The 27,363-nt window shown below is 40.7% G+C and overlaps 1 protein-coding gene across 4 annotated transcripts in view; it reads left to right on the forward strand.

Annotated features, from left to right (window-relative positions):
• GAREM1 (GRB2 associated regulator of MAPK1 subtype 1) overlaps nucleotides 1-27,363 on the forward strand; it is a 125,398-nt gene that overhangs the window by 13,808 nt on the left and 84,227 nt on the right. For all 4 annotated transcript variants that reach the window (XM_084620288.1, XM_084620289.1, XM_084620291.1 and 1 more), the window contains exon 2: nucleotides 11,163-11,303. In XM_084620288.1, coding sequence (XP_084476414.1) covers nucleotides 11,163-11,303 — 141 coding nt within the window. The remainder of the gene's footprint in view (nucleotides 1-11,162; nucleotides 11,304-27,363) is intronic.

Below are 27,363 nucleotides of genomic sequence, written 5' to 3' on the forward strand. Positions count from 1 at the left end.
AATATGCAAATACAGTACTTGATCTACAATGCCTTTATTGAAACTATCTTTTGGAGTGGTATAAGAGCTTTCAAATGTTGGGGGCCCTTTTATGCTCTTTCCCTTTACTCTCCTTATTTAGCTAAGGCCAGTGTATACAACCTTCTGATGTTTTTAACCTTTCATCATTGGCTTCTGGAAGTTAGTAAAGGTTTCTCTCTACAATATTTCACAATTTTCATAGGGTGCTCTGTTAGCAAAAAAACAACTGTCAGTAATGGACCTTGACCTTGTTGCAAAACAATTGTTCTTTGTCAGTTGCATATCTCAACTTGGCTTGGTTGTTGGCTGGATGATGGCATCATGGTGTGTGTCTGTGTAACCTACTTGCAACATTAGTACTTATGATCCAACCAAATATTTGTAATGGGTTCCCAAGACACAACATTGAGTACTAACAATCTGGGTTTTCTTGTGATTAGAACACCATCCATTTAAAAACTACACTTAGCACTTGCTGTAACACTAAAGATTAGAGGGAAGCCAGAGAAGATTTGTTTTCACCCAGTTTTATTACTGTGTGTATTTGACATGACTTTCCTCATCATTTACCTTCCCTTTTTTTTTTTTTTTGCCAAAAGAACAGAGAAGACACACCTTTCCTTTAAAAAACACAAAAGTGATTGTAAAACCTCAAAGTGATTGGGGAACTTGGGGATGGAGGAGCAGGTGTGGTACCTGAAACTACTCATAAGAAGTTTGTGTGTGTGTGTGTGTTTGACTAGATTGCAAGTTGATGGTGTTAGCTTTAAAGAAAGCACTGGGGCTGTGATCCAGCCACCACTCCTGATATTCTCCATTAATAAGAACCAAGTGTCTTTAAAGAAAATGCCTGAGTGTTAATATATTTGAAATAAACGCAGTTAGAATGATAGCTTTAAATATTTGTGGATTCTACTGAAAATCTATTGGAAAGACATTAAAGGTGTGAATAATACTGCAGAAAGCTTAGTTACAAACAAGTCTAAGATATACCCACAATTTACATCCCATACTCTCTGGATCTCTGTCTCAGAAGGTCTTGGTATCCTGAGGATGAGAAGGGGAACTATTTTAACTAATGTTACCATGAGATTCCTTCATCATCCACTTCTTTCTTCTGACACTGATGACTAAGTCGGACGATGATTCTGGCAGGCACTCCATCCTAGTTAGTTCATTTCAAATTAAAAATTAGAATAACCAATGCAGAGAGAGATTTTTTCCCATGTGTTGCATAATTAGATTAAAAAAGGACTTTCTCTTATTGCTCCTGGAATTTAAAACCTTCATTCCTTTGAAACTGTTCCACGGTAGACTTAAATGTACATTTCAGTTTTTCAGCACTTAAAATCCAAGTGTGATGCCTTAGAAAAAAGCTTCTGTGTACAACTAAATTTCTTTATTTGCCCTGTTTTCCATTGTCTGAAATAAGAAAATGACAGAAACAGAGAGGGAAACGAAAATCATAGCCTGTCAAATTTGTTCAATTTGTTTCTTCTATGCTGAGAGAATTGTTCCCAAAAGCTTTCCCACCTGCCCCCTTACACAACTGTCCTATTAGGTGCTCTAATGTCTCTTGGCAAAAATAAATTCTGATGTGGTCAAAGAACTGAAAACTACAGTGGTTTGAAATCGAATACATGAGTGACAAAAAAGCACTGCTGGTCTGAGCAGCCAGTAACAATTTTAAAGGCTGCTGTTTTGCGAGCTACCAGAACCAGAAATGACACACCATTGGAGAACTGTGAATCCTGGCTCTGGAGGTTCACAAGGTATTGAAACTTTAAAATAGTCTCATAAAACCTAGTAAAACTAATACCTGTACTTTCACTGCCCTCTTCCAGCAAAGTCTGAGAAGGTGCTGAGTCTCAGGCTGCTGCTGTGCATGCAGTGACTGCTTATGCACTCAAAAGGAGCTATGGCACAGAACAGCTGCTGTTGAAAGTGCACCAGGAACAACTTATTACAGCAGCAGTTTAGGACTTAAAGTAAGTGTGTGTGTGGTGTGTGAGAGAGTGAGCGAGAGAGCTATGATAGAGGCACAGATATTTAATTTTTGTGAAATTATTATAAATGTGTACATTAACAGTCAGTGACATAGCAAAAACACTGAAGGGGTGGGAAGGAATCTTAACTAATTAGGTGAACCCCCCCAGTAACATCCCATACTTATAATCACTCAGTGCTAGAAACGCTTGTTGTACCGTTACACATACTTCCAAACACTTGTTCAGTACCAGTGACCAGAAGGCAAAGTCTCCAATTCTTGTAGTCCCAAGTGTATTGGAGTTTTTTCCACATTGCTATGGGTATTATTCTTCACAACACCAAATGTTTTAATTCCCTCCCCACATTCAAATACTTGTCAAAATGATATCATTCAATCAAATTCTTATTACAACTTACAGCTGGAATATTCATCACATTTTACTCTTAAACTCTTCCTTGTTCTCATTTTAAATCTCTGGAATATGTTTGTATGGAAGGAATATGATGTGCAGGCTGTCACTGCTGTTGAGATTAGATCCATTGGGTACTGGATTAAGCAAAAAAACAAAAACAAAACTCCTATGGTTCTATAAAATTAAATACTGAATGAAACTTTAATGCCTTATTAAAGTGCTTCATTTACATAACTGATGTAGTTTTTGGCAGTGGGTCCCAAACTTTTTCTCCCCCCCTTTTTTTTTTCTAGGCTTTGCCTGGAGGGATTCTCTGATTTGAATCTGATTACCCTGTAAGGTATTTACTATCCTGATTTTACAGAGGTGATCTTTTACTTTTTCTTGAATTAAAATTCTTCTTTTAAGATCCTGATTGCTTTTTCATTGTTCTTAAGATCCAAGCGTTTGGGTCTGTGTTCACCTATGCAAATTGGTGAGGATTTTTATCAAGCCTTCCCCAGGAAAGGGGGTGTAGGGCTGGGGGGGAAGACGTCTCCAAGTGGGCTCTTTCCCTGTTCTTTTGTTTAACACTTGGTGGTGGCAGCATAGGGTTCCAGGACAAGGCAAAGTTTGTACCTTGAGGAAGTTTTTAACCTACGTTGGTAAGAATAAGCTTAGGGGGTCTTTCATGCAGGTCTCCACATGTGTACCCTAGAGTTCAGAGTGGGGAAGGAACCTGTCCGTGCTCCCCTCCAAGACTGCGGTCAGGAGCTAGATCTAGGGGTTCATGGCTGGGGGCTAGGCTGGGGCTGGGGGCAGAGTGGGGCTGGGTGGTGCTCCCTCCCCGCCCCCACATGGGGGCTGGCCTGGGCCCTGCTTTGCCCCTTTGAATGTTCCTCCGTGCCCCCCACAGTATGGGGAACACTGGTCTATGGTGTAAATTGGTAGCAAACTGTAGTGCTGACTTTTTAGTTTAAGATTTTGATCTTATCAGAATTAAGCAGGAGAACAGCTTGCATGTTCTCACTGATATTAAGAAAAATCCTATCCTCTTAATTTTAATACTCAGACTTCACAAGAAACGTGCATTTCTTTCTCCCCCAAAATCTAAGCTTAGAAATGGAATTACTCAATCTTTTTTTTCATATTAGTAAAAAAGTAATCTGAAGGAATAAAGAGGCACCTGTTCTACAAGGGAGAAGTTGCTATGGTAATTCAGTATAACTGTGCCATAGAAATAAAACATGATACATTGGTAACATTCTCCTAGCTCATGAGCTGGATGGGAAATAAACATTGATTAGCCTTTGGCTAGAAAAGACTGTCATGCTGTTCTCATTTGTGTGCTCTTTTCCAGCTGTTAAACCAAAGCTAGGAAGTTTGTGTGTTTTGAAACATTGTAACTATCATTTTAATTATAGCTGGAGTTGATATTTAAATGGCAAAGACTATTTTTTTTCTCGATGAGACATATTGAACTGCTTCCAAATGGCTATATGCTACTGTGCATCGTAGAGATTTTGACTGTTCTACCGTACTCTGCAGTTTCATGGTAAACCTACCACCAGAATATCACACTTTCTACATTGTTTCCATCCCCCATGGTAATAAGATCAGAAAAGAGCATGTCCTTCAGTCTTACCCTTAATTTTGCATGAGAGCTCACAGTATCATGTCAATTAACATTTTAGAATTGAATATGTTGGCAAGTTGACCATCTCCTTTGGGATTCTATTCCACTGCTCAGTTGTTTTGTACTACGGATTTTTTTTAAACTTTCCCACCATCGCTTACACCAAAGCAGCTCTCATCAATGCAATGTTTTAAAAACACTGGCAAAGCTCCTCAAAAACAACAAGGAGTCTGGTGGCACCTTAAAGACTAATAGATTTATTTGGGCATAAGCTTTCATGGGTAAAAAACCACTTCTTCAGATGCAAAGCTCCGGTGGCTGTCAACGCCAGTTCACTCTTGTTTGGTGTAAGCAACAGTGAGAAATCTTTGCAAAAAAGTCTTATTTTAGACAAGGCCTGTGAAGAACTTTTTTCCTTATTTTTTTCTGTTTATAGCTATAGGCCGCTGTTTGTTGTCCTGAGACTGTAAGTTGCCTTCGCTTGAACAGGTACTGAGCATCATGTGGCCCCTCCCTCTTTTTTTAGACTCCAACTTCAGCTCCCCAGAATTCATTTTGTTGAAATAAATCATACTTATTATTTTTTGTTGCCCTTTCTATACTTTTCTCAACCCTTTTTTTAAAAACAAATTTGATTTCTTGCTGATTGGACTGGTCGGGGGATTGATAATGGGGTATAGTACCTTTCACGTTGGTCAGTTGAAGTCCTAGAACCAAGTGAGCAAAACCTGCCCATAGACATGTACATACAGCTCTTGTTGACTTCCATGGGAATTGCACCTCCATATTTAAGGGCAGAATTTAGCCCACTGGACAAAGATGGAGGCCATCTTCCCAGCACAGGATTGCACATTAGAGCAGCTCTGTCAGTCAGTATTGGCTCAAGAGTTGTTTGAGGCATGAGAATTGACTGTTTCAAAAGAAATACCTATTTGTGGTTAAAAAATAGTAATCAGTGTTGCTGATTTGTAAAGATAGGTCTAAACCAAATCCCACATCCAGATACCCCCAAACTATTTGAACTTGGATCCAGACTTTGCAGCTTGAGTCTCTCTACTGATCATTGGTAAATTCACAGCTATGCACATTTCTTGGGTATCAAGAGATCAAAGAGGAATAACAAATTAAGTAGGCACCCTAATGCTAGAGGCTGGTCAAACACTGACTGACATGTGGACCCACCAATGAAAGGAAGTATGGATTTTGGGTTTAGCATAATCTAAGGTGGTGTCTAATTCTGTTGCTCTGGGACTGGAATATCATAGGTAATGAGTATGGTATAAATACCTAGATATGGCATGAAGTCTGCCCAGAGGAGGTTGAAGCCATCCAACAGGGCTCACAATTTATTCTTTATCAAGAAGCATATAGTCATCTTGTACAGTGCTGTCAGTTATTTGGGTTCACAATGTAGGGACGATTTTAGACCATGAGCTGATGTTTCAGCTTTCTTGTGAGAAAGTAAAAACGATTCTTCATTGTAGGAATAAAAACATTTACAAGCTTCAATGTCTTCAAAAGAAGAATAAGGGATAGTTCTAGGCTTGGTTTCATCTTGGAATGAAGACAAAGTGCTTTCTTCAGAATCTTTCTACTGGAAATATGGTATCTGGTTTATTTAAATGGTGTCCATTACCTTTCTCCTTTTCCAACACACTCTCTACCTCCATTTAAAATGTTTCCAGAATAAAAAAAATTAACGTTTTAAGGGGTATAAATTTTTAACCAAGATGACCAAATGTGGCCTTTTAAAATGTTTAGATTCTTGTAGCTCTCTATTTTATTTTCAGTGGCATATTTTGGTAAGTGAATGAGTCATGTTGATCTTCCTGTTTTGTAAGTAACTTGAATGTCCGTTTACTCGTGCTTGTTGGGATTGAAAAGTGGTCATCTACAGTGTGTGTAATGGGCAAGAATGCTGTTTTATGAAAGTTAATGGACTAAAATTTAATTGTTAAACTAGAGCAACCCCATTCACTGACTTTTAAGAGTAGGATGTGGTTTTAACTACTTCAGCAGATATATAGATTATATTTACTAAACTCACTGAGTTAAATAAAAGCATCTGCTCTTGCACAGTAAAATGATGAAAATATTTTACAGGAATGCGCTGTTTGCCTTTTTGGTAGGATCCATGAAGCCATACAACTCGACATAAACACGCATCTGCCCACTGACCCCAAATCCTTAGTATCAAAGAATGGAGTTCATACTGAGTATATTCCACCACAAAAGCTTTAGTTTACAGTTAAAATTGTTGGAGGCCATTTCCTAACGCAATCACTTAAAATCGAGGAAATTCAGTTCAGGTAATGAGCACATCCACACCAACTTCCAATGACATGACTGGCCACTGAAACATCCTAATACCCAAACTCTCACTTTCAGCTCCAGCATATGACCAACCACGGTGCTCTCATCCAATTCTGAACAATTGCACTCAAACTTAAAACCTGATCTTGATGTGAGATCCTGCTGCCAGTGGATTTGTGACTGTGATTTGTGAAAAATATCCAGGTTTATGGATCTTGGGTAGCAGATAGATTACACACTAGGGGTGTGTCTGTGTAGATTTGTTCCTGTGCTCTAACAGGGAGTCGCTTGAGCAGATGGTGTAATTTCTTTTCTGGAAAACGTTCCCTTACTGTAACAGATCTTGGGAGGCAGGCCAGTCCTCGCTTACAGACAGCCCCCCAACCTGAAGCAAATACTTACCAGCAACTACACACCACACCACAGAAACGCTAACCCAGGAACCTATCCCTGTAACAAACCCAGTTGCCGCCTCCTGTCCCCATATGCACTCTAGCAGCACCATCAGAGGATCCAACTACATCAGCCACACCATCAGGTGCTCACTCACCTGCACATCTACTAATGTGATATATGCCAGCAATGCCCCTCTGCCATGTCCATTAGCCAAACCGGACAGTCTCTAGGTAAAGGAATAAATGGACACCAATCAGACATTAGGAACGGTAACATACAAAAGCCAATAGGAGAACACTTCAATCTCCCTGGACATTCAATAACAGATTTAAAAGTAGCCATCCTTCAAAAAAAAACCTTCAAAAGCAGACTTCAGAGCGAAACTGTAGAGCTACAATACATCTGCAAACTCAACACCATTAATTTGGGCTTGAATAAGGACTGAGAGTGGCTGGGCTCACTACAAAAGCAATTTTCCCTCTCTTGGTATTGACACCTCATCATCAGTTATTGGGAGTGGACCACATCCACCCTGACTGAATTGGCCTTGTTAACACTGGTTCTCCGCTTAAGGTAACTCCCTTCTCTTCATTTGCCTGTATCTGTAATTTTAACTCCATGCATCTGAAGAAGTGGGGTTTTCTACCCATGATAGCTTATGCCCAAATATATCTGTTAGTCTTTAAGGTGTCACTGGACTCCTCGTTGTTTTTGTGGGTACAGACTAACATGGCTACCCCTCGAATACTCTACACTCCTAGTCCCCACCCAGTTTTAATTAATACAGTAAACATTGACAAATCGCTTCATGAGAACCATAAAGGAAACAATTCTTGTGTGTCTGTGTGTGCGCTTTGCCGAGTATATCTTTTTTTCATACTGTATAAGGATGACCTCTGCAATTCCTGATCATTACTCTCAAGCTTTTTACTTGTGTATTGTTTTGAAATAACTTTGAACTCTGTGACGGAAAAAGATGCGTTAGATATGCTTTGTACTGCCTTCAAATGTCATGCACTTTAGCCAGTGAAACTGGTAAAATACCAGTTAATTCCATATGGGCATGATCATTATATTTACTGTAGGACTAAATAATTGCTTGTTGCCAATGACTATAAAAAGCATGAATTTAACCAGCTGAACTGTAAGTTTGCCTTAACCAGAAATTTGAATCTATTATTGGATGTCTGCCTGTAAAATCTTCTTTTTCAAACACACCAATTCTAATTTGCTGTGTGTGACAGAAATGTTTAAAGAGAAGTTTTGTGTATGAGCAGTGAGCTTGTGATCAGAATAGGCAAGATATCAGAGTGGGGAGATTCTAGAAAGGCTGTGTGTGTGTGTGCATGTGCACATGAGGTTCTTCTGCCAATTACCTGACCTTACTTCAAAAACATGGTGGGACTGGAGGTCATTCCCCTGCTGTGGAGCAAGTATGCCATTTCCTCCTCAGACTCCCTCTCATCCTCCTTACTTGCTCAGGAACAACCATGCTGCAGGAGAGAGTGCTATAATGAAAATAGAAGAAATTATATTAACTAAAAACAGACTCCGTCTGTTCATTGGAATGTCAAGGAATGTGATAAATGTACCATTTAGAATTCAGTTCTGAATACCAATCCTTATTTTGAAGGCACCTTTTCTCTCTGGACTACAAATGGTGAGGTCATACTAGAATTTTACCTTCACATGGATAAAGTAGCAAGTACTAAAGGACTATTTAATCGAGTGGAGAAGGGCATAACAGGAACTGTAAATTGAAGCCAGACCAATTTAAATTAGAAATGAGGCACACATTTTTAACTGTAACAAATCGGAACAAACTATCACGGGAAGTAGTGGATTCTCTATGTCCTGAAATCTTAAAGACTGGTTGTCTTTCTGGAAGATGTTGTTTAGTCAAATGCAAATTATTGGGCTTAATACAGGAGTAAGTGGATTAAATTCTGTGACCTGTTTTGTACAGGAGGTCAAACTAGATTACCTAACGGCCTCTTCTGGTCTTAAATCTATGAATTCACACAGAACACATCTTTTAAAAAATGTGTAGGTGGGTGGTATTTTGATGGAATGGGAGCATGAAATGCGGCAGGAATAGAGCAGATGGTGGCCATTGCAAATGGAGTATTAGAAGTTGCCTGTTACAGGAAAACAGGACTATGTAAAGTATCTCCTTTGTGGAGGGTCTCAGCAGGGAAAATAAAAACAGTTTGAGATGGTGAAAGTATGAGAAGTTCTGCACTAATTATCTGTCTGGAAGAACTTGGAGGATCCAGTTCCAGGAGTGGAGAGGGTATATGAGCTTCTGTAGTAGTTGATGGGATTATGTATTTCCAAACTTGACAGCAAGTCCTCTTTCAACCTTGCTTTTATGAAAGATTTTTGGCCATGATTGGTGGGGAAAGGGGAAAATAAAATGTAAAATTGTTGGTGTTTTTGCCCCACAATTCCTGGCCTATGTAGGTTACACATCAGTCTCTGATTACTTTAAAGGCATTGTAATAGACAGAATGAATTTGCCTTAAGGCTCTTTCCTGTGCTTTAAGTAGAAAGACTGAATGTGATTTGAAGATAGGTAAGAGCAACATTTTCTGTAGGAGACAGAGCATGGCATATGGACTGTCAAATACACTGTAATGTAAATGCTATGGCCACAGAACCCAGTGTGTGAGGTATTGTAATGAAGATATCTTACCTATAGACTGCTTTGTGGGGGTTTTTTTGTTGTCTTTTTTTTACATTATGGGGTCTATTGCTCTTTGAAAATTTTATTGCACCTGCTTGAATGGCCATGTGACATGACTCTCACAGGCGCCATGCATGCCAAACACTTCTGTCCTGACCAGCAATAGTGAGTGGCATGTGCATCTGAAATTCAGCAGGGACACCCAAAGGAGATGTAGAGGCTGGACAGTTTTATGGGGGAAATGAACTGGGAGTGTTTTGGATGGGCTTGATAGCTGCCAACGGACAAAGGAAGGGCATCTGGCAAAACCACGTAAGCAAAGGTCGGCTTTACATTTCTTGCTGACCTTGAATTTTCATTTACTTCAGCATCAGAAAATTTTGGTATAAAGACTGCAGGATTGAGCCTCAACTAACAGGAATCGCCAACTGGGCAGTGAGTGGGAAGAGAGTAGAATGACTAAACTGAAATATCTTCCCACCCCCAGGAGTATATCCAGTGACCTGTTCACCATAACTGTTATGACTGCAAATTCTTGTAGAACAGTCTAGAGCACAAAATGGAAGTCATCCTCTGAATGGACTGAACCTGTGGGAGGAGATATGCTAATTTCGGATGTTAATGTTATAAGCTCAAAATATCTTTGCATATAGGAATAACTGACTTGTTACTGTCTGTAAAGTTTTGTGAAAATTATTTGGTATCTTCTTATCTAGGACACTTAACAATGTGGTACTGTGTCTTATTTCACGTATAACTTGTTTTATCTTTGTCTGTGATGCCTGTTTAAAATGTTTTCCTAAATAGGATTAAAGCAAGCATTAGTGCTACAAAAGTGTTGATCTGAATACATTATTTAATGTAAATGACAGATGATGTTTACCAACTACATCTGTATGTATAAAAAAACTGAGATCTGAGTTTAGATTTCTATGTGACTGCACCATGTCCTGTTTGTCTATCCTCAGACGCGTGTGTTCCACTGCTATCTTTTTGATCAGAACATGGATCCACTGCAGTACTGTGCAGTACAATAGGAGATACTTGATTAGTCTTATAAGTGCTTCTGCTCTTCAGTGTGCAGAATTGTGCTTGCTTGTATTTTGTGGTTGAGCATATAATTGCGAAGGTGGATGACGAAATGAACCTTTTTGTTTAGCAACAAAATATTTTGGTTGTGTAACTCCATAATTCTCAATAGCAATTAATGTTGATTTTGTACAGACAATTCCAGTGTGTTCTTTAATAAGGCTCATCTTTGTGTATGGGGTTGGGAAGTCTTCCCTTGTTCTGTTCCCTCTCACCACTTGCTGCAAAACCCCCAGTAAAAGGTATGAGTAAGCACACTGGTTATCTCTGTATTTTGAAAATTTAAAATGTCATGTGCTTCTCATTAAGGGAGCTAAATAAAAATAAATGGAGGCCAAAAAGCCTGCTCATTCTAGCTTTCTTCATAAGAGCCCTAGAGTCGCTGCTGAATTAACTGAATCACATTTTTCTAGAATTCATATACTAGTGTTTAATTTTATTTTATTTGTAAGAGTAAATTGCTAAACGAAAATGTATAAGATTGTAACCTGTCTTCAGAAACTTTGCTATTTAAGTTGGGTAAAATACTTAATTGCTGCAGTAAACAGTAATGCAGAACAAATGGCTTTAAGTTGTGTAATACAGAGTTAAGTATTTCTTTATGCAGTGAATCTGATATAAAATTACATCTGTTTTGCAGGAGACCCTGTAGAAGGCCTTCGAGAGAATGATTACCTTGTGATTCATTCATGCCGGCAGTGGACAACAATTACAGCTCATAGTCTGGAGGAGGGTCATTATGTCATAGGGCCAAAGATAGAAATCCCTGTTCATTATGCAGGTAAAGCTATCGTTGATTTTTAAAATAAACTATCAAAGAAAATGAATTGCCTGTCAATTACATTGATCACTTCTTTGCTTGACAGAGAGAAGCTAGATATCTGATGTTAGAGTGATTGTGGCTGAACCTTGTAACAGTATCTGAGAGCATAAGAGGAACTGAAACCATGCCTAGGGCTACTGCTTTAGATTGAATGCATTTGTATTTATTTAGGTAGCACGCTGGTAAATCACATAACTATTTAGTAGAGCTGTCAAAAGATTAAAAAAATAATCACAATTAATTGTGAGATTAAAAAAAAATTCATGATTAATCAGTTTTAATTGCATTGTTAAAAAAATAACAGAATATCCATTTAAATTCAGCATGGAAGCATGTCCTCTGGAATGGTGGTCGAAGCATGAAGGGGCATACAAATGTTTTGCATATCTGGCATGCAAATACCTTGCAACATCGGCTACAACTGTACTTGTTCTCACTTTCAGGTGACCTTGTAAATAAGAAGTGGGCAGCATTGTCTCCCATAAATGTAAACAAACTTGATTGGCTGAACAAGAATTAGGATTGAGTGGATTTCTAGGCTCTAAAATTTTACATTGTTTTGGTTTTGAGTGCAGTTATTTATATTTATATATAAAATTGTACATCTGTAAGTTGCACTTTCACGATAAAGAGATTGCACGTACAATACTCGTATCAGGTGAATTGAAAAATACTATTTTTACAGTGCAAATAGTTGTAATAAAAATAATATAAAGTGAGCATTGTACACTTTGTATTCTCTATTGTCATTGAAGTTAATATATTTGAAAATGTAGAAAAACATCAAAAAATATTGAAATTGGTATTCTATTAACATCGCAATTAAAACTGCGATTAATCATGACTTTTTTTTAATCTAGTTAATTTGTTTTGTGTTAATCACTTGAGTTAACTGCGATTGACAGCCCTACTATTTAGTAAAATAGGATATAATTTTGGAGTATAATTAGTTGCCAGTAGTTATCATGTGAACACGTTAACAATATTTCATAGTATTTTTGAATACTTTTTTAGTAGTAGCGCAAGTGAAATAGGACAGAGATGGAATAAATTTTACACTTAGCAGCATATTTTCGTGGTAGGGGTTTATAATAGTACCACAGTAACAGCCAGAGAGTGATAGTATAATGCTATGATTTTATAACTCAACGGCAATACCTTCCTGCTACAGATGGCACAAAGTCTGCTTCTTTTACTGTTACACATAAATGTGGTATAACTAATTAATATCACTTCCAAGTTACTTTCTTTGTGGCAAAGACTGTTTTAGTACTATTTTGTATTACCTAAGAATTTGCTGTATTTTTTCCCAAATTGGACCGGATAACATGTTTAGCATTTAAATAATATCTATCATAGAAAGATATATAAACTCCTCTCGGTGGGGGGAAAAGCTGGTGGGGACTTGGGGGAGGATGGGAAGTGCCATGGACACCTTGAGTTATAAACACTAAAAATATGAGAAACAAAATTGGAGCCACATTTTCCTTTTCTTTCCTATATTGTGTTGACTAGATTACTGTCCTTTTGTTAACACAGTCTTTTTGGTTCACTCAAATACATAACTAACGTAATAAAAGTATACTTAGTTGTGGAAGAGCTCGCTGGCATTAAAGCAAAAAGTTTTGAATATGAAAGACTTGCAGCAGTGATATGCTATATCTCAATGATGGGACTTACTCTAGTTTTTTCCCCATTTCTATTTCTCCTTGGAGTTTGGAAGCTTAATTTAAAAAGCTACATTTATATTCTTCAGAGTGAAGGCACATAAAGTATATAATAATGTGTGGCATTAAACTTGTTTAGTATAAACAGTGTTTAGTTTATGCATACGAACAGCAATCTGATAGATCCCCTCACTGCCTGAGATGTAATGCTTTGGCCAAATAAACACTTAGCTTCTACATGCTGAATGTGTGTTCTGGAAGATGGTGAACATAAAATTAACTAATTTTTGGCACAAAGGAGTGTTGACATCTCAAGGGGTTTATTGATGCATGATTTATTACTAGTGATGTCTTTTTGCAGTAGTTAACTTATTTCCTGTTTTTTCTTGAAATATTGATTTCATTAATTCTGAATTTGAGGTTAGGGTTAGATCCTAATCTGTTACAGTGGCATGAATCCAGAGTCACTCCACCCTATGTAGTAACTCCAGATTTACATAGATGTCACTGAGATAAAAATCTGAAATAATTAGGCTATACTCCAAGATCCCACAGAAATCTAGTTTTGCATAAGGACTCTATCAGTATAGGATGTGTCTAATACCAACAAAAAAAGTGTGTTTAATATGCATAATACACTTTGCTACCAGTAAAGAAACCATCACAGGGAAAATAAAACACTTACTAGAAAAGTAAAGCCATCTTTTTCCCTCCTACTTAAGTGTAATTCATTATATTGTAAGCTAAACATAAACATTAAAATGCCTTCCATGGGTATAGAAAAGTTCTGATGAAAAACTAAATACCAACTTCTGAATTTTACCTTAACTAATGAAGAATTTCAGAGCTTACTCTATATGAGGTGAACATACACACTTGCTGGGTTCTGACACTGTCCTGAAATAGCTTTAGACATTAGTTAGAAATTATTTTGAAAATATGCAATGTTACAGGTGATGATGCACTGGGAAAGAAGAACTTGTGTAAGTGTGTGTGTAACCTTTTCTCAGAGAAGTTTTCGTAATCTACTGCTTGGATGGTGTGTTTACGTAGATTTAGTGGCAGCTTCTCCACACTAACGTACTCAACTGCCAGCCCTGATCCAAATGTTACTAAAGGGTATGGTCTTCATCTGTAGTTGATGTTGATGTGTACTGGAGGTATATTTACCTACTAGCCAATTTATATAAAAAATTCTGATTTGTATTTGTAAAAATGCCCATCACTTGGCAGGTTGTTTGCTGTGGATTTACACCATTTAGAGTTGTCTTAACGGCCACTCTAAAGCTAGCCTCTGAAGGATTAAAAATGTCTGTTGGTGCTTTTTGTTATCATGTGATCTAAATGTTGTACTTCTATAAATCTTGGCCATCTAATGCTTTGCTGACTATTGTTTTTTAAATGAATGCTGTAACTTTAAGCTCCTATGAATTGGGAACATGCAGTGTGAACACCACACTAGCATTTTGATATTGATTATTATTAAAATTTTATACAAGACCTATAGAGTTCCTTTGGTTGTTAAAATAGCAATTTTTTTTTTAAGGGTGGAGTGGCTTTTTCTGTCCAAATTATATTAAAGTAATTTGCATCATGATCTTTGAGTGCAACTACTGAATGAGAAGGGTAGGTTGAAACTAATTTTATTCTCCTGGATTATAGGTTTAATTACTATGAGACTATCATTCGTATACGTAACTGCTAGTATTAAGCAAGCATTATTTTTGCTACCCCCTCAAAATGAGGTACAAACACTGTTTTTTAGAAAGTTAAATATTAATATTTATTTAACTCAAAGCTTTTTTAGCAGGATGGAAATGAATTATCGAATGATGACTCCTGGGTTTAGCTCTACTGTCCTGCTGACCATCACTTCCAGGGCTTTTCCACTGCTTCAGTGTAAATATTCTACTGTGGATGGTTACAAGGTTAGATTTTTGTTGGAGAGGAACAGTTAAGTATGACACAGCTGTAAGTCTGTGAGTGTTCCCTTTTGAATACTGTTTCCAGTCTGCTTCCCTGTAGAGTAAAAGCTAAAGTTAATGTAGCGTCTAGTTCAATTTTCATATAATTAAAACAAAATGGCTAATGTGATCTGGCTCCTAAAACAAAAGATAAGTCTTCACATGGATGTTAAATGAAGGGTGGGTCAAAATTAACATTTTGATTGTGAGTTCTGTCTTAATGTGTATGAATAGAATCTGGCTTCATGAGAGTTTAAAGATAGTAGATTACTCGGTATTGGTGTTAATTTGCTGTCTAGTGTATATGTCCTTTCCCAGGGTAATTGGTACCCACCATCTTATTTCATAAACGAAACCTATCAAGGAGGCACCCTGTCGTAAAATAGCTTTATAAAAGTTTAAAATACACCTAGTCCTAGATGAACACCCTGAACAAATGGACATCTGTCTCTGTAGCATCTTCAACTGATTGTGTGAATTATGCATGAGCCAGGCTGGAAAAATTAATAACATCAGCTCAGGCAATGGTCTATAGCTTTCTGGATGTTAGCAAAAAGTAGTCTGTTCGGGGGTGGGGGGGGGAACCTGTCTTATTATCTTATTTTGGGGCATAGGACTGAGGGACTTCAGTGATTAGACTTTCATTTTGAAACAAAAGGGACTCTGGAAATGGAAAGCATGCAGAAGCAGACTGCAGTATACTGCTTCTTATCAACATTGATTGCCTTCCTCATCCCCATCTGTGGTGGTCCCCTTGGAGTCGGTCGGAAAGGTGAATTTTCTTGTTTAATGAATGATGGCTCCATAATCAAACACTTTGATCCTCAGTGTGCTACACACCGGCACTTTACATAGTCTTGAAAGGGAGTATGTAATACACTGGCTGCTGCATGTGCTCATTTGTCCCTGCACTGGCTATACAGGCTTCTACTATCTTGGAACTCCTTTAGGTGTCTTTTTGCTCAAGAAGTAGAGGCTTTTTGATGCTGAGGGTCCCAGGTTCAGTCATTGCTGATGACCATAATGTGTCTGTGTGTGGTTCATTATACCTGCATGTCTTTTCTTTGAAAGTCCCTAGAAGTGGACACGTTACCTAGACTTGTCATTCTGCAGGCATTACATGTGGAGCAAGGACTTCAATAATTCTAAAAATTGACAGAGCCATGTGTGTGGTGGTGTTGTTTTTTCTTTAAAACTAACAAAACAAAACTTTACAGAACAACAAAGACGTTGTGGGTAAGTATAATACAATATAATACGTGAAGGGTGTGGAGAAAGCCAATAAGGAAGTGTTATTTACCCCTTTGCATAACACAAGAACTAGGTTCACCTACCTAGTGACATTAATAGACAGCAGGTTTAGAACAAACATAAGGAAGTATTTCTTCACACAACACAAAGTCAACCTGTGGAACTTGTTGCCAGAGGATGTTGTGAAAGCCAAAAGTATAATTGGGTTTAAAAAAGAATTAGATAAATTCATGGAAGATAAGTCCATCAATGGCTATTAGTTAAGATGGGCAGGGATGCAACCCCATCCTCTGGGTGTTTCTAACTGACTGCTGGAAGCTGGGACTGGATGACAGGTATTGGATCACTCAGTAAATTGACCTGTTCATTCCCTCTGAACCATCTGGTACTGGCCACTGTCAGATGACGGGATACTGGGCTAGATAGACCATTCATCTGACCCAGTATGGCCATTCTTATAAAGGGGGGGAAAAGCTGGGGGGGGGAAAGAGCTAGGCAGGGAAGAGAAACTTATGTTGAAGATAAACAAGATAAACTGGAGGGTCATTTAACCAATTATACCTCTGCCCCCACCCCTTTGCTGTGACTTCCCATTCAACCTAATCTTGCAGAACAGGAACTGTAGGATTAAAAAAAAATTATATATAAAATGTAATATAGGGTCTTAAATCAGCTGTACCTAGGTGACAGCTTGCTTGCCTCATTTGTTCTTCCGACTACCATGTTTGATGAGTTTCCTCCGAGCAAGAACACTCCTCTGAAGAGAGATGTAAAGCAATACGTTTTAAAAACTAAACCTTTTTTAAATTTTCTCTCGCAGCTTGGGGGGATACCTCCTTCTGCATATGAACATACAGATGGCAGCTATGATGTAACTAGTAAAGAAGAAAACACTTTCTAATTTTTTTAAATAAAAGAACATCACATTCCAGGGTGTGTTACACTGTCATGTATTTTGGGTGTTGGAAACATTCTGCCTTTGACCTCATGCCTCACAGCATAGTGGAGGTGTGCAATTATTGCACTATAATAACACATGCCCTGTCCTGTTGCTTACCTACATGTTTTGATAGCTATCAGAGTCTCTCTCTTAAACAAAGCAATGATAGAAAAATTTTAAACTGTGTCATGTGAGCCTTTGACAGGTGAGGTGGCTGGGATGAATAAGTCAGAAACCTCTTTGCTGGTTTAGTAGGATGTTGTTGTATGGTAGCGCTAAAGCTTGTTAATACTAGTTAGACTTATTAATCATGGCCGAATACCTCATAGGCTTGTGTTGCTCATTTGTTTCCTGCTAATGAGGATGATGATACTGGCTAAGGGCCCTCTCATAAGTGAACTTGCCTCTTCAGTTGTGGAGCTGGAGAGCTCCAAGGATATGTCTATACTGTGTTTTAAAACCCATGGCTGCAAATCTCAGAGCCGGGTCTACAGCAAAGATTCCCAAACTGTGGGGCATGCCCCCTTAGAGGTGTGTCAAGGAACTCTGGGGAGAAAGGGGGCGCAGCAGGGCCGGGACCAGCCCCCATAGGGAGCAGGGAGGGAGCACCACCCAGCCTCTCTCCGTCACCAGCGGCATCCCCTTCACCTAGCCCTGCAGCTGGCCCCGTCTCAAGCCTTGGCATGGCTCGCTCCCACCCCCATCTCTACCCCTGGCCGTGGCCCCTCTCCTGCCCCCAGACCCACGCCCAGTTGCAGCACCAGCTTCTGCCCCCTAACCCCTGTCCACGTCACTCCCGCCCCTCCCCCAGCAATTGAGGCCCAGCTTCCGGCCCCAGCTGTTGGGGGGAGGGGAACAGGGATAAGGGGTATATGTGTGTGTGTGACCTTCAAAAGTTTGGGGATCATGATCTACAGACTCAGGCTTGTGGGGCTTGCCCTATGGCACTAAAAACAGCTATGTAGTTGTTTTAGGCTCGAGCTCTGCAGGTTTCAGATCCCAAGCTCCTGCCCGAGCCCAAATGTCTACACAGCTGTTTTTATCGTCCTAGCAGAAGCCTGAGTCTTGCTGTTGTGATTTTAAAATCTAGTGTAGATAGACCCTAAGACTCCTGTGATCTGTGGCTTTGGACGCTGCTCCTATTTCTAAATGACAGGTTTCAGAGTAGCAGCCGTGTTAGTCTGCATCCGCAAAAAGAAAAGGAGTACTTGTGGCACCTTAGAGACTAACAAATTTATTTCAGCATAAGCTTTCGTGAGCTACAGTGAATGCATCCGGTGAAGTGAGCTGTAGCACACGAAAGCTTTTGCTCAAATAAATTTGTTAGTCTCTAAGGTGCCACAAGTACTCCTTTCCTATTTCTAAAGGTTCTCTTGCCTCCTGGACTCAAATTTGTGATTTGGACAGCACTTCTGCCATACGCTGTATGGCAACTGGATCCTTGGGAATTATAAGGAAGGCACAGTGTCTTCATACCGTGGCACTTACATACCAGCCTAGCTACTTTCTTAAAACATTTGACAAAGAGAATTATTAAATGGTCATACTAAGGCTCTTGCTTGTCCAAAGGTCGCAAGGAGCTTGGAATAGAGCTGTGACCTTATCTTCCCCTCTGCACTATGCCAACCCTACTAGACCTCCACTACAGGCTAAGTATGCTCAGTGTCTCCCGGATGCCTTTAGAGGAAGGAGGGGACACTGGATTCTTCCTTGGCTGACAGTCTGAAGGTCTTCACTGCCAAAATTCAGCCATTAAAAAGGAGACCCCCCCCCCCAGGACAACTTTTCGCTTAAGCTTCCCACTCTGAATCCACAATTGAGGGAAGCACCCCCTCCACCATCTCCCAAATATTCAGTAAAGGGCAGGGGCCTCTAGTGTCTAGCTATTTGGCTTTCTATGATACCAAACACTTTACTTTCTGCCCGTGGAACTGTACAGCCCTAGGTCGTAGTGACTCCTCCTTAAGAGGTTCCAAGAAAAAAGGATGAGACCTAGAACAGGGAGTAGCATTGTTGTTGTGTGGAGAGTTTATTCACATGAATTCTTCCCTATATGCAGCTGTACCACTCCCTGCCATGAAGCAAGATGTTCTGCTTCTTAATTTACTTTGTACCCTGCCTGAGATAGTGTAGCTGACACCCAAATAGCACATGGCTCTCTTGGGGCTAACGTGCCCTAAAAGGTGGCATAACTTTCAGAAAGAACAGTGCCGCAATGCAGTGTTTTTAATACATGACGTGTACCCACACACCGCCCCCCCCCAAGTAAGTAAATGTGTGCCACTTGCAAAAGACACTTGCACATCTGATGGCCCAGTAGCCAATGCTGTTCTGTGGAACGCTACCTGTGATGTTGATCCCTGTTGGTTTTAGTGCCATTTTGAAGACTTCACAGTTGCTAAGATTTTTCTTGGAATTAGTGCTGATAAAAGTACAGTCACAGACATGTAGTCATACATAACTGTTAAGAGAAACATACAATTATAATAACTCTATTTTAGTTTTTTAACTCAAATATTTGGTTAGTTGCATAAAGGTCCATGAAAATCATTTATCCATTCCTCCCCAGAAGCAAAGTAAAAGTAAAGAAGGTACAGGTTTGGGGTGGGTTTTTTAGTTGCTTCTGTAATTGAAGAATCAAAGAGCCCAGACTTTCCAATAGTGGTTGGCCCTAATTTAAACATTTCTGTAACCTGAGACTTATCTTTTCCTGATGCTCTTTGGGGTTCTCTCTTTCCCTGTGCTTCAGCAGACAGCCTCATTCTTGTATCTTCTCTTGGGAACAAGTGTCCTGCACCCACATCTTCTTAATAGACTGTTCAGATAGGTATCCCGTATGATTGTAGCCTTAATACATCATATTAAAGTCTGAGATGAATTAATTTTTCTGTTTGAAAACTAGAATTCCCAGCTGGGTTTTAAAAATAGTTCTCTATGGAAAGCAGATTAAATGTCCCAATGAAAGCCTTCAGCTCCTCCAAAATCTAAATTTTGATTGAGGGCAGATGGAAAGAGAGACAACTAAATTTCTAGCCTTTCTAATTGGAGAAGATAACTGGCCAAACATGGAGTTTGTGGCCAATACAGCATCTTCCTCCAGATTCTTCAGGCAGCTCTGTGCCTCTGCTGTTGCTCTAGCTTTGCGAACTTGCAGCTGGATGAAAGCTTACCAGGGTCTTGTCAGTCTTCATTGGGATTTTTTTAGATTCCTTTGGGCAGCAATAAAACTGATAAAAAATTTGGTTCAGTTTCACTCTGCTGCTGCTTAGGAAGGAACAACAAGACATATATTGAGGATGACGACTTAAAAATAACGATCGAGGAAAGGATAGAGTAGCAGCCCATCCCAGCAGCCAGGAGCCTGGGGGAAGGGTTGGAGAGGAGTGGGAAGTATTTTCCTTCCCTCACTCCGGTCCCAAAGGGAATGATTACTGGTTTTGGTGAAGCTGGCAAAAATGGTAGGTATTACTGTCTCTGCAAAACGAGAATCCACAGCCTCCTTTTATAGTAGGCAGACAACCTGTTCTTTGGTTAAAAACTCTTGCTATGTCTTCTTTCCTTACAGACAAATATTATGGATTGAAGATGCATATTGTAATGAAGGTCTAGGTGAACTATTCATAACTAACTACAGTGTGTGTGTTTATCGGGGTAGGAAAGAAAGCAAACACTACTTCAAACGAAGCTCTTACAAAGAATGATGTAGTAACTGGTAGGGTTCCTGTTTTAATTCAAATACAGGATCATGTAATCCTTATTTTGCTAGATCCATACTGTAGTATAGAACAGTGATGCAGAATTCTTGCAAGTACAAATATTTAAATGCTTGTTTTGGGGGTAAGTGCTTCATTGTGTGGATTTGCACATTCCTTCTTTCATCTTCCACCCTCCCACCTCTTTCTGTGTATTTTGCCTCGCTTTCAGGTTCCTCTTTTCACTCCCTTTCCTGGATTTTGGTCTCCTCTAGGTCCAAATCTATTTTTGAAAAAAGTGGTATAGGTTTCCTATCACAGATCTAGGAAATAGTATGTAAAATCCACGTTGTTAGTTTTACGTTGATTCACTTCCCGAAATTAGTTACAACAGCTCCTTCTCTAAACTAAATGGGGAAGGGGTGGGAAGAGGTGGGGCAGGGGCCGGACCTCAGGGGGTGGGGCCGGGCCAGGGCAGTGAGGGGGGAGGTCAGTGATTCAGCCCTCAGGCCAATGTACTAGTCCTTATGTGGCCCTCGTGGTCATTTTGAGTGTGAGACCCCGATGTAAAGCTAAGGCTTTGTCTACGCTGGAACTTTGTCAGCAAAACTTTGGTCGTTCAGGGGTGTGAAAAAAATACCCCCAAACAACAAAAGTTTTGCAATGGAAAGTGCTGGTGTGGGCAGGAGAGTGCTCCTGCCGACAAACAGTGGCTACACAGCTCACCTTTTAGCGTCATGGCTGTAGCCGCACAGCTGTCACTAAAAGGTGAGTCGTGTAGGCAGCCTAAGAGTAGAACAGGTGGCAATGGAAGGGTGGGCTAGACCATGAACTCTGAGGATTTAGCTTTATTCTGTAGGACCTATGCTCTGAAGAAACGCTATCAAAGCCTACAGCATTATTTTGGTTCAAGCAGTATATACAGATTTTTTTTTTCTTGCACTGTTTGTTTTTTTTCCACTCAGCTTTTTTATTATGTACGGGAATACTGCTCCTGTTATCGGGTAAACTGTAAAATACTCTTTTTGATCCCAAGGGCAGAGCAGGTAGCGTGAAGGGAAAAGGCAGCATGCCTGGGTTTGTCACATGCAGGCTCCCATGTGAGCTTGGTGGGTGGGCCACCTGGCAGACAAGCTAAAACTTTAACAGAGGCTCTATTTTGGATGATTGATGGACTTCAGAGGATAAGGAAGAAATTTAAAACTAAACCATTGAGTAAGTTACATTTTGGGAAGGGGAATCATGACAGTGGTGCCCTTCAATATTCCTCGAGTCAGTGGTTCAAAGGTCACTATGCTGTGACACTCCTCTATGGTTAAAAGAGGAAAAATGTTTTGGGGTGTCCCTCCCACGTACCCTTGAAGAAAGAGATCCCCTTCCTTGGACACGCCAATAACCTTCAATTTTAGAACCCATACTGTATGGAACAGCTCATTGCATTCTGTCTTAATTGGTCACTACCGTCAGCTCTGCCAAAATTAAATCTATTAATCTCTCATGAGAAACTAGAGAATGTATTAAATTCAGAACTGGCAGTGTACTTCCTTAGAATGTACATTCATTTTTGTGAGGTAAAGAAGAACAACCTCATGAAAAGTACAAATATCTAACAGAGTGGACTTGATTGCTGGAAATCAGGGATGAAACTCTTATGTAGGAAAAATGCTGTGGCTGCTTAAACTTGTTAAGTCTGACAGGCTCAAAATACAATCTACTTTAATCAAGTTTTTTTAACTGTTTATGGAGAGCAGTGCTAAAATCCCAAACTTTATATGGTTCTAGTGCATTTAAAAGTCTTTCCTGCATTCCCGCCTCCCCCCACCCCACTCCCCGCCCCGCCCCGCAGAAGTGCTTACATGAAGAGTCGACTGTATATTCTTGAATAGCTTTTTTTCTCTCTTTTTTTTCTCTCTCCCCCCCCCCCCACTCCCCCTATCCTGTGTAAACCTTCTGCTAGTTTGCTGCTCATGGCTTTGGTCAAGAAGCATACTGCAGAAGGATATGCAGCACCAGATGTAGTAAGAGGAGGCCCTGAAACATAAATTCTTGTATCAGAGGCCCAGTCTGAGGCCTGAAGCCTGAACCAAAGTACTTCCAGGCAGTGTTAAGAAAAGCTGGCTGTGAGCCAGAGGCAGGTCCCACTCACAGAAGTTGGCAAGAAAAGGTTGTTAAAGCACGTGTGCGCACACATGTGTGCACGCATGCATCACACATGCACACAAGTGCTAATGAGAGGAACTTGCACCAAGATGACATCAAAACACTCCACGGACATAACAAGGAACAGGCAGGTGCATCTTAAAGACAGAGTCAAAAGGACATCATGATGGATAGATTCGTTTGAATTATGATGAGTAATCTGTCCTGCAACTGTATAAAAGTAGGTCCGGGAGCGCACATCTTTGTCCAGCCTAGGGGGCAATGGAGTGTCCCGCCACTGACTGAACTGTGTCCATTGCCAGGGAGCACAAATTCGTAGTATGCCCTGTAGAGTCTCTAGGGAACTATTACTGTGCTTTGTTTGACAATAACCTGGCTTGGGTTCCTTCATACATTACTAGAGTCTGTGGTTTTTGGGGGTTCTCTCCGGGTCTGCTGTATCAGCTATCTGCGCAGAGTCGGGGCAGCACACCGAGGGAACACGTACGCAGCCGACTGTTACCATCGTCGAACAAGAGCAGAGCACCACACTGGTAGCTACTGACAACACCAGACACACAGTGCCACTAAATGAAGCACCTTCCATATGAAGTGCATTAGAACTACATCTGGAAGCAGGGCCTGGCCAATGTTTGGATGGGAGACCTCTGAGGAAAACAATAGGCTGCAATATATATTGGTAGAGCTTTGGTGGGTAGCGCTCTTGAGTCAGAACAGAACCAATGCTCTAGTACAGTGCTAGATGGGGATCAGAGCTGAACTCAGTGCTGCTGGAGGTGTTTCATATCAACTGTAAATAAATAAATAAATCCCAACCTCTGTGGTTGTTAAAGATGTGGAGGAGAATCTCACTCTCTGAGACTGAGTGCTGCAGGGGCTTGCTGTCTCTCCCAGCACAGGAGTAGGGATGACTAGGCTGAATGGAACTCACTGAAAACTTGCGAGGAAGGAGTGAAGTTTGGTAAGATTTATGCACATCAGTCTCTTGGTTTAACCCATTTATCAGACCACTGTGTTTGGCTCACAGTTAAATGGTACTGTATTTTGAAAAGGCTGAGCTGTCACTGTGTATGAAGCTCCCAAGAGAGAGTCTCTTGCAGTGACCCAAGCCAAATGGGCCGTGCAAACGGAGCCCCAGTGAGAAGCAGATGCTGAAGCCTAGGGACCCAATCTAGGAGTGAGAGTTGTGAGACTTCCCTTAATTTCTCCGTCACTAGGAAGGGTGAACTCATAAGAGACTGCAGAGAGGGTACAGGGCACAGAATGCCCATTGATTCATGACAGGAAGCATTTAGGATGATTGCTGTGTGGTATTAAACAGCTCTAACTTTCTCCAGACGTGGCTGTGGTGTTTGGTGGTGTAGTGATCCCTATTACATGGTATCAGATTTCTTTTTAAAGCACTTTGGTGTCCTTCAGGAGGAAGGTTGCTATAGAAATGTGAGCTTTATATTTATAGAGAACTATGAAAATATAATGAACTAAGACAGAGTTTATCTCTCTCTTTAGTCCACCAGTTCTGAAGTCAATGTCTTGTATCAGGCTGTAAATAATAAACATACTGGCCTGATACCAATCAAATGGTGTATCTGTCGGGGTCTTCCTGAAAATACCCTTTTTTATATATATATAAAAAAGAGGGCTTAATGATACACTTCAGGTTGCAGAAGCAGGGCTTATATCTCTGAGCAGGTGCCTGTATCTATGCAACTACACTTATTTCAGTGGGACCCCATCCAGGCATAAGACTGTTCATGCTGATAGTTTCAGTATCAGGGCCATAATCTTTAACCTGTAACAGTCTCAGTTTATTTCATGACTTTAAATACTGTGATTTCATTTAAGTTTTGTGATATGGTTTTCAACACAAAGTTGTTTGTTAAGCTGTATTTATGGTTAAAACTGCAAAGACTGGAATTAGTTTCTTCTAGGAAAAAAAGAGACATATGGCAAGCAAATGGCCCTTGTAAATGAGCCTCCCACTCAGCAGTTGGCTGCTCATCCAATTTGTGTGTGGTATAGTGCTAAAAAAGCCTCTTGCTGCCAGAATATTCTTATGACCTTTCAGGGTTAGGAAAAAATAGACTAAAATGTAACCGTATAATAAAGGTACAGATCTGGTAATGTTGGAGAAGCTAAACCAAGAGAAAATGTTGTAATACATAGCTTGGGGAATGGGTAAGTGTCGAGTTCTTTCCTCTTGATGGTGGTGAGGTTCCTACAGTTGTTTTGAAGTACCTTTGCAGCCTGGCTGCTTATATTAAGGATCCTAAAAATAAGTAACATAACACCACACAAGTATTTCCAAGGTTCTGAAAGTGTCATTGGGAAGTTAAAGATGTCTTAAAATGTTTCAGAAGTTAAACAACTTTGTACAAGTATGAAATTCCTGTTGGCCAAATTCTGCTCTCGGTCACAGTTGTGCAACTCTGTTTTAGATGATGGATTTGCATTGCTGTAATCTAGGGTAGCCAACCCTCCTGGGTTGGCCAGGTGTCTCCTGGAGTGGGGCTCAATCTCCCAGAGGCTACTGTAGCCAATCCAGGAGATCTTAGGCCGCTAAAAGTCCAGCGGGGCTAAGGCAGGCTCCCTATCTGCCCTGGATCTGTACTGCCCCTAGAAGTGGCTCCTAGGAGGAGGCACAGCCAGGGGGGGTCTCTGTATGCTGCCCCCACCCCGAGTGCCAACTCCGCAGCTCCCATTGGCTGCGGTTCCCCATTGTCGGCCAATGGGAGCTGCAGAGGCAGCATGCAGAGCAGCCTAGGGGCCGCTGTCGGACATGGCGTCGCTTCTTGGAGCCATCCAAAGTAAGAGCGCATGGCTGGAGCCTTCATCCCAAACCCCCTCCCGCACCCCAAACCCCTGCCCCATCCCCCTTCTGCACCCAAACTCCCTCCTGGAGCCTGGACCCCCTCCTGCACCCCAGGCCTGAGCCCCTCCCGCACCCGAACTTTCTCCCAGAGTCTGTACCCTGAACCCTCTGCCCCAAGTCGGAACCCCCTCCTGCACCCAAACTCCCTCCCCGAGCCCGCACCCTGAACCCCCTTCCTACACCCAAACTCCCTTCCAGAGCCTGTACCCCGAAGCCTCCTGCCTCAAGTCGGAATCCCCTCCTGCACCCCAACCCCCTGCCTCAGCCCAGTGAGAGTGAGTGAGGGTGGAGGAACGGGAGCGACGGGGGGGGGGCAGGGGGCCTCAAAGAAAGGGCAGGGAGCAGTGCAAGGGTGTTTGGGTTTGTGCAATTAGACTGTTGGCAACCCTAGTGTAATCAAAAGCAAAAAAAATGGCCCTGCCTATTTTACACACACGTTTTCCCACTACAACTTTGGGAGCCCAAATAAATTTGTGGCGAAACTAGACTGTTGTCTCTGTTGAACCTGTCCTGGTGAAGGAACTCCTGTGCTACACAAATGACCAGGCCTAATATTGGGATCTGACTTGATACTTAATATTCCTCCACTGTGATAGCCTTGCTTAGACAAATGCAAAGTACCATGCTCTCTCTCCTCACTTTCCTCTGCATTTTTGCAAGTCTAGTTTTGATGGCAAGGGCTGGTGGAGCAGCTGCAGTGGTGCAGTTTGTCTTTCCAGCTGTAATCCAACAATGCTTCTCACAATCCAGTGACTGCTTTGAAAGCTCAGAGCACTTTGTCACCTACCAAGCCATTTGTAAGTTGGCATGCAGGCCTGAGAGAAGTAGAGGAAGGAAATACTCATCTTGGCATCTTGCACTGCCACCCAAAGGTGTTTGTGCTCATCTTAATAATGACAGAAGTTCTGGTCCCTGGAGTCTGTCTGGCAACTGCTGGGAAGGTTGTTGACTGACTTTTTTTCACCATGGCATCTGTAGTGAGGGTATAGCAGGTGCCTGCATGTGCCTTCATGCATCCCAGAACCAGTCAAAGAATTACTGATGCGTAAAAAATAAAAATAAAAAAATCTCAGCATGTGCAAATATGTCTAAGACAATAGCTATTATGAAATTGTGCAAGACATTGAGGTATTGGTACAACAACATTCTCAAGGAATGCTATATATGGGCACATCATCCTGTGTCTCTCTGAAACAGGATGGCTAGTGTACACTGCTGCAAATAAAACCGGTTAAATTGTATCTGTGCAATTCTGTGTGTCTTTTTGTTCCTCTGTTGAAGCTCTCTTACTGGAGGAGGGTGGGTAAAAGTTAAATAGTTTTAGTAGCAAACTGTTTTAGGAGACACACAGGGATGTGTGGGGGGACTCATTGAGGACTATAACATTGGGAAATTACAAAGTAACATCAGATAACAAGTATTTACAGAAGCTGTAGTGGAACTAGAACATCTTTCCTGCAGATGAGTTCTTC

Source organism: Lepidochelys olivacea (assembly GCF_965140295.1).
Source record: "Lepidochelys olivacea isolate rLepOli2 genome assembly, chromosome: 2".
NCBI lineage: Eukaryota > Metazoa > Chordata > Testudines > Cheloniidae > Lepidochelys > Lepidochelys olivacea.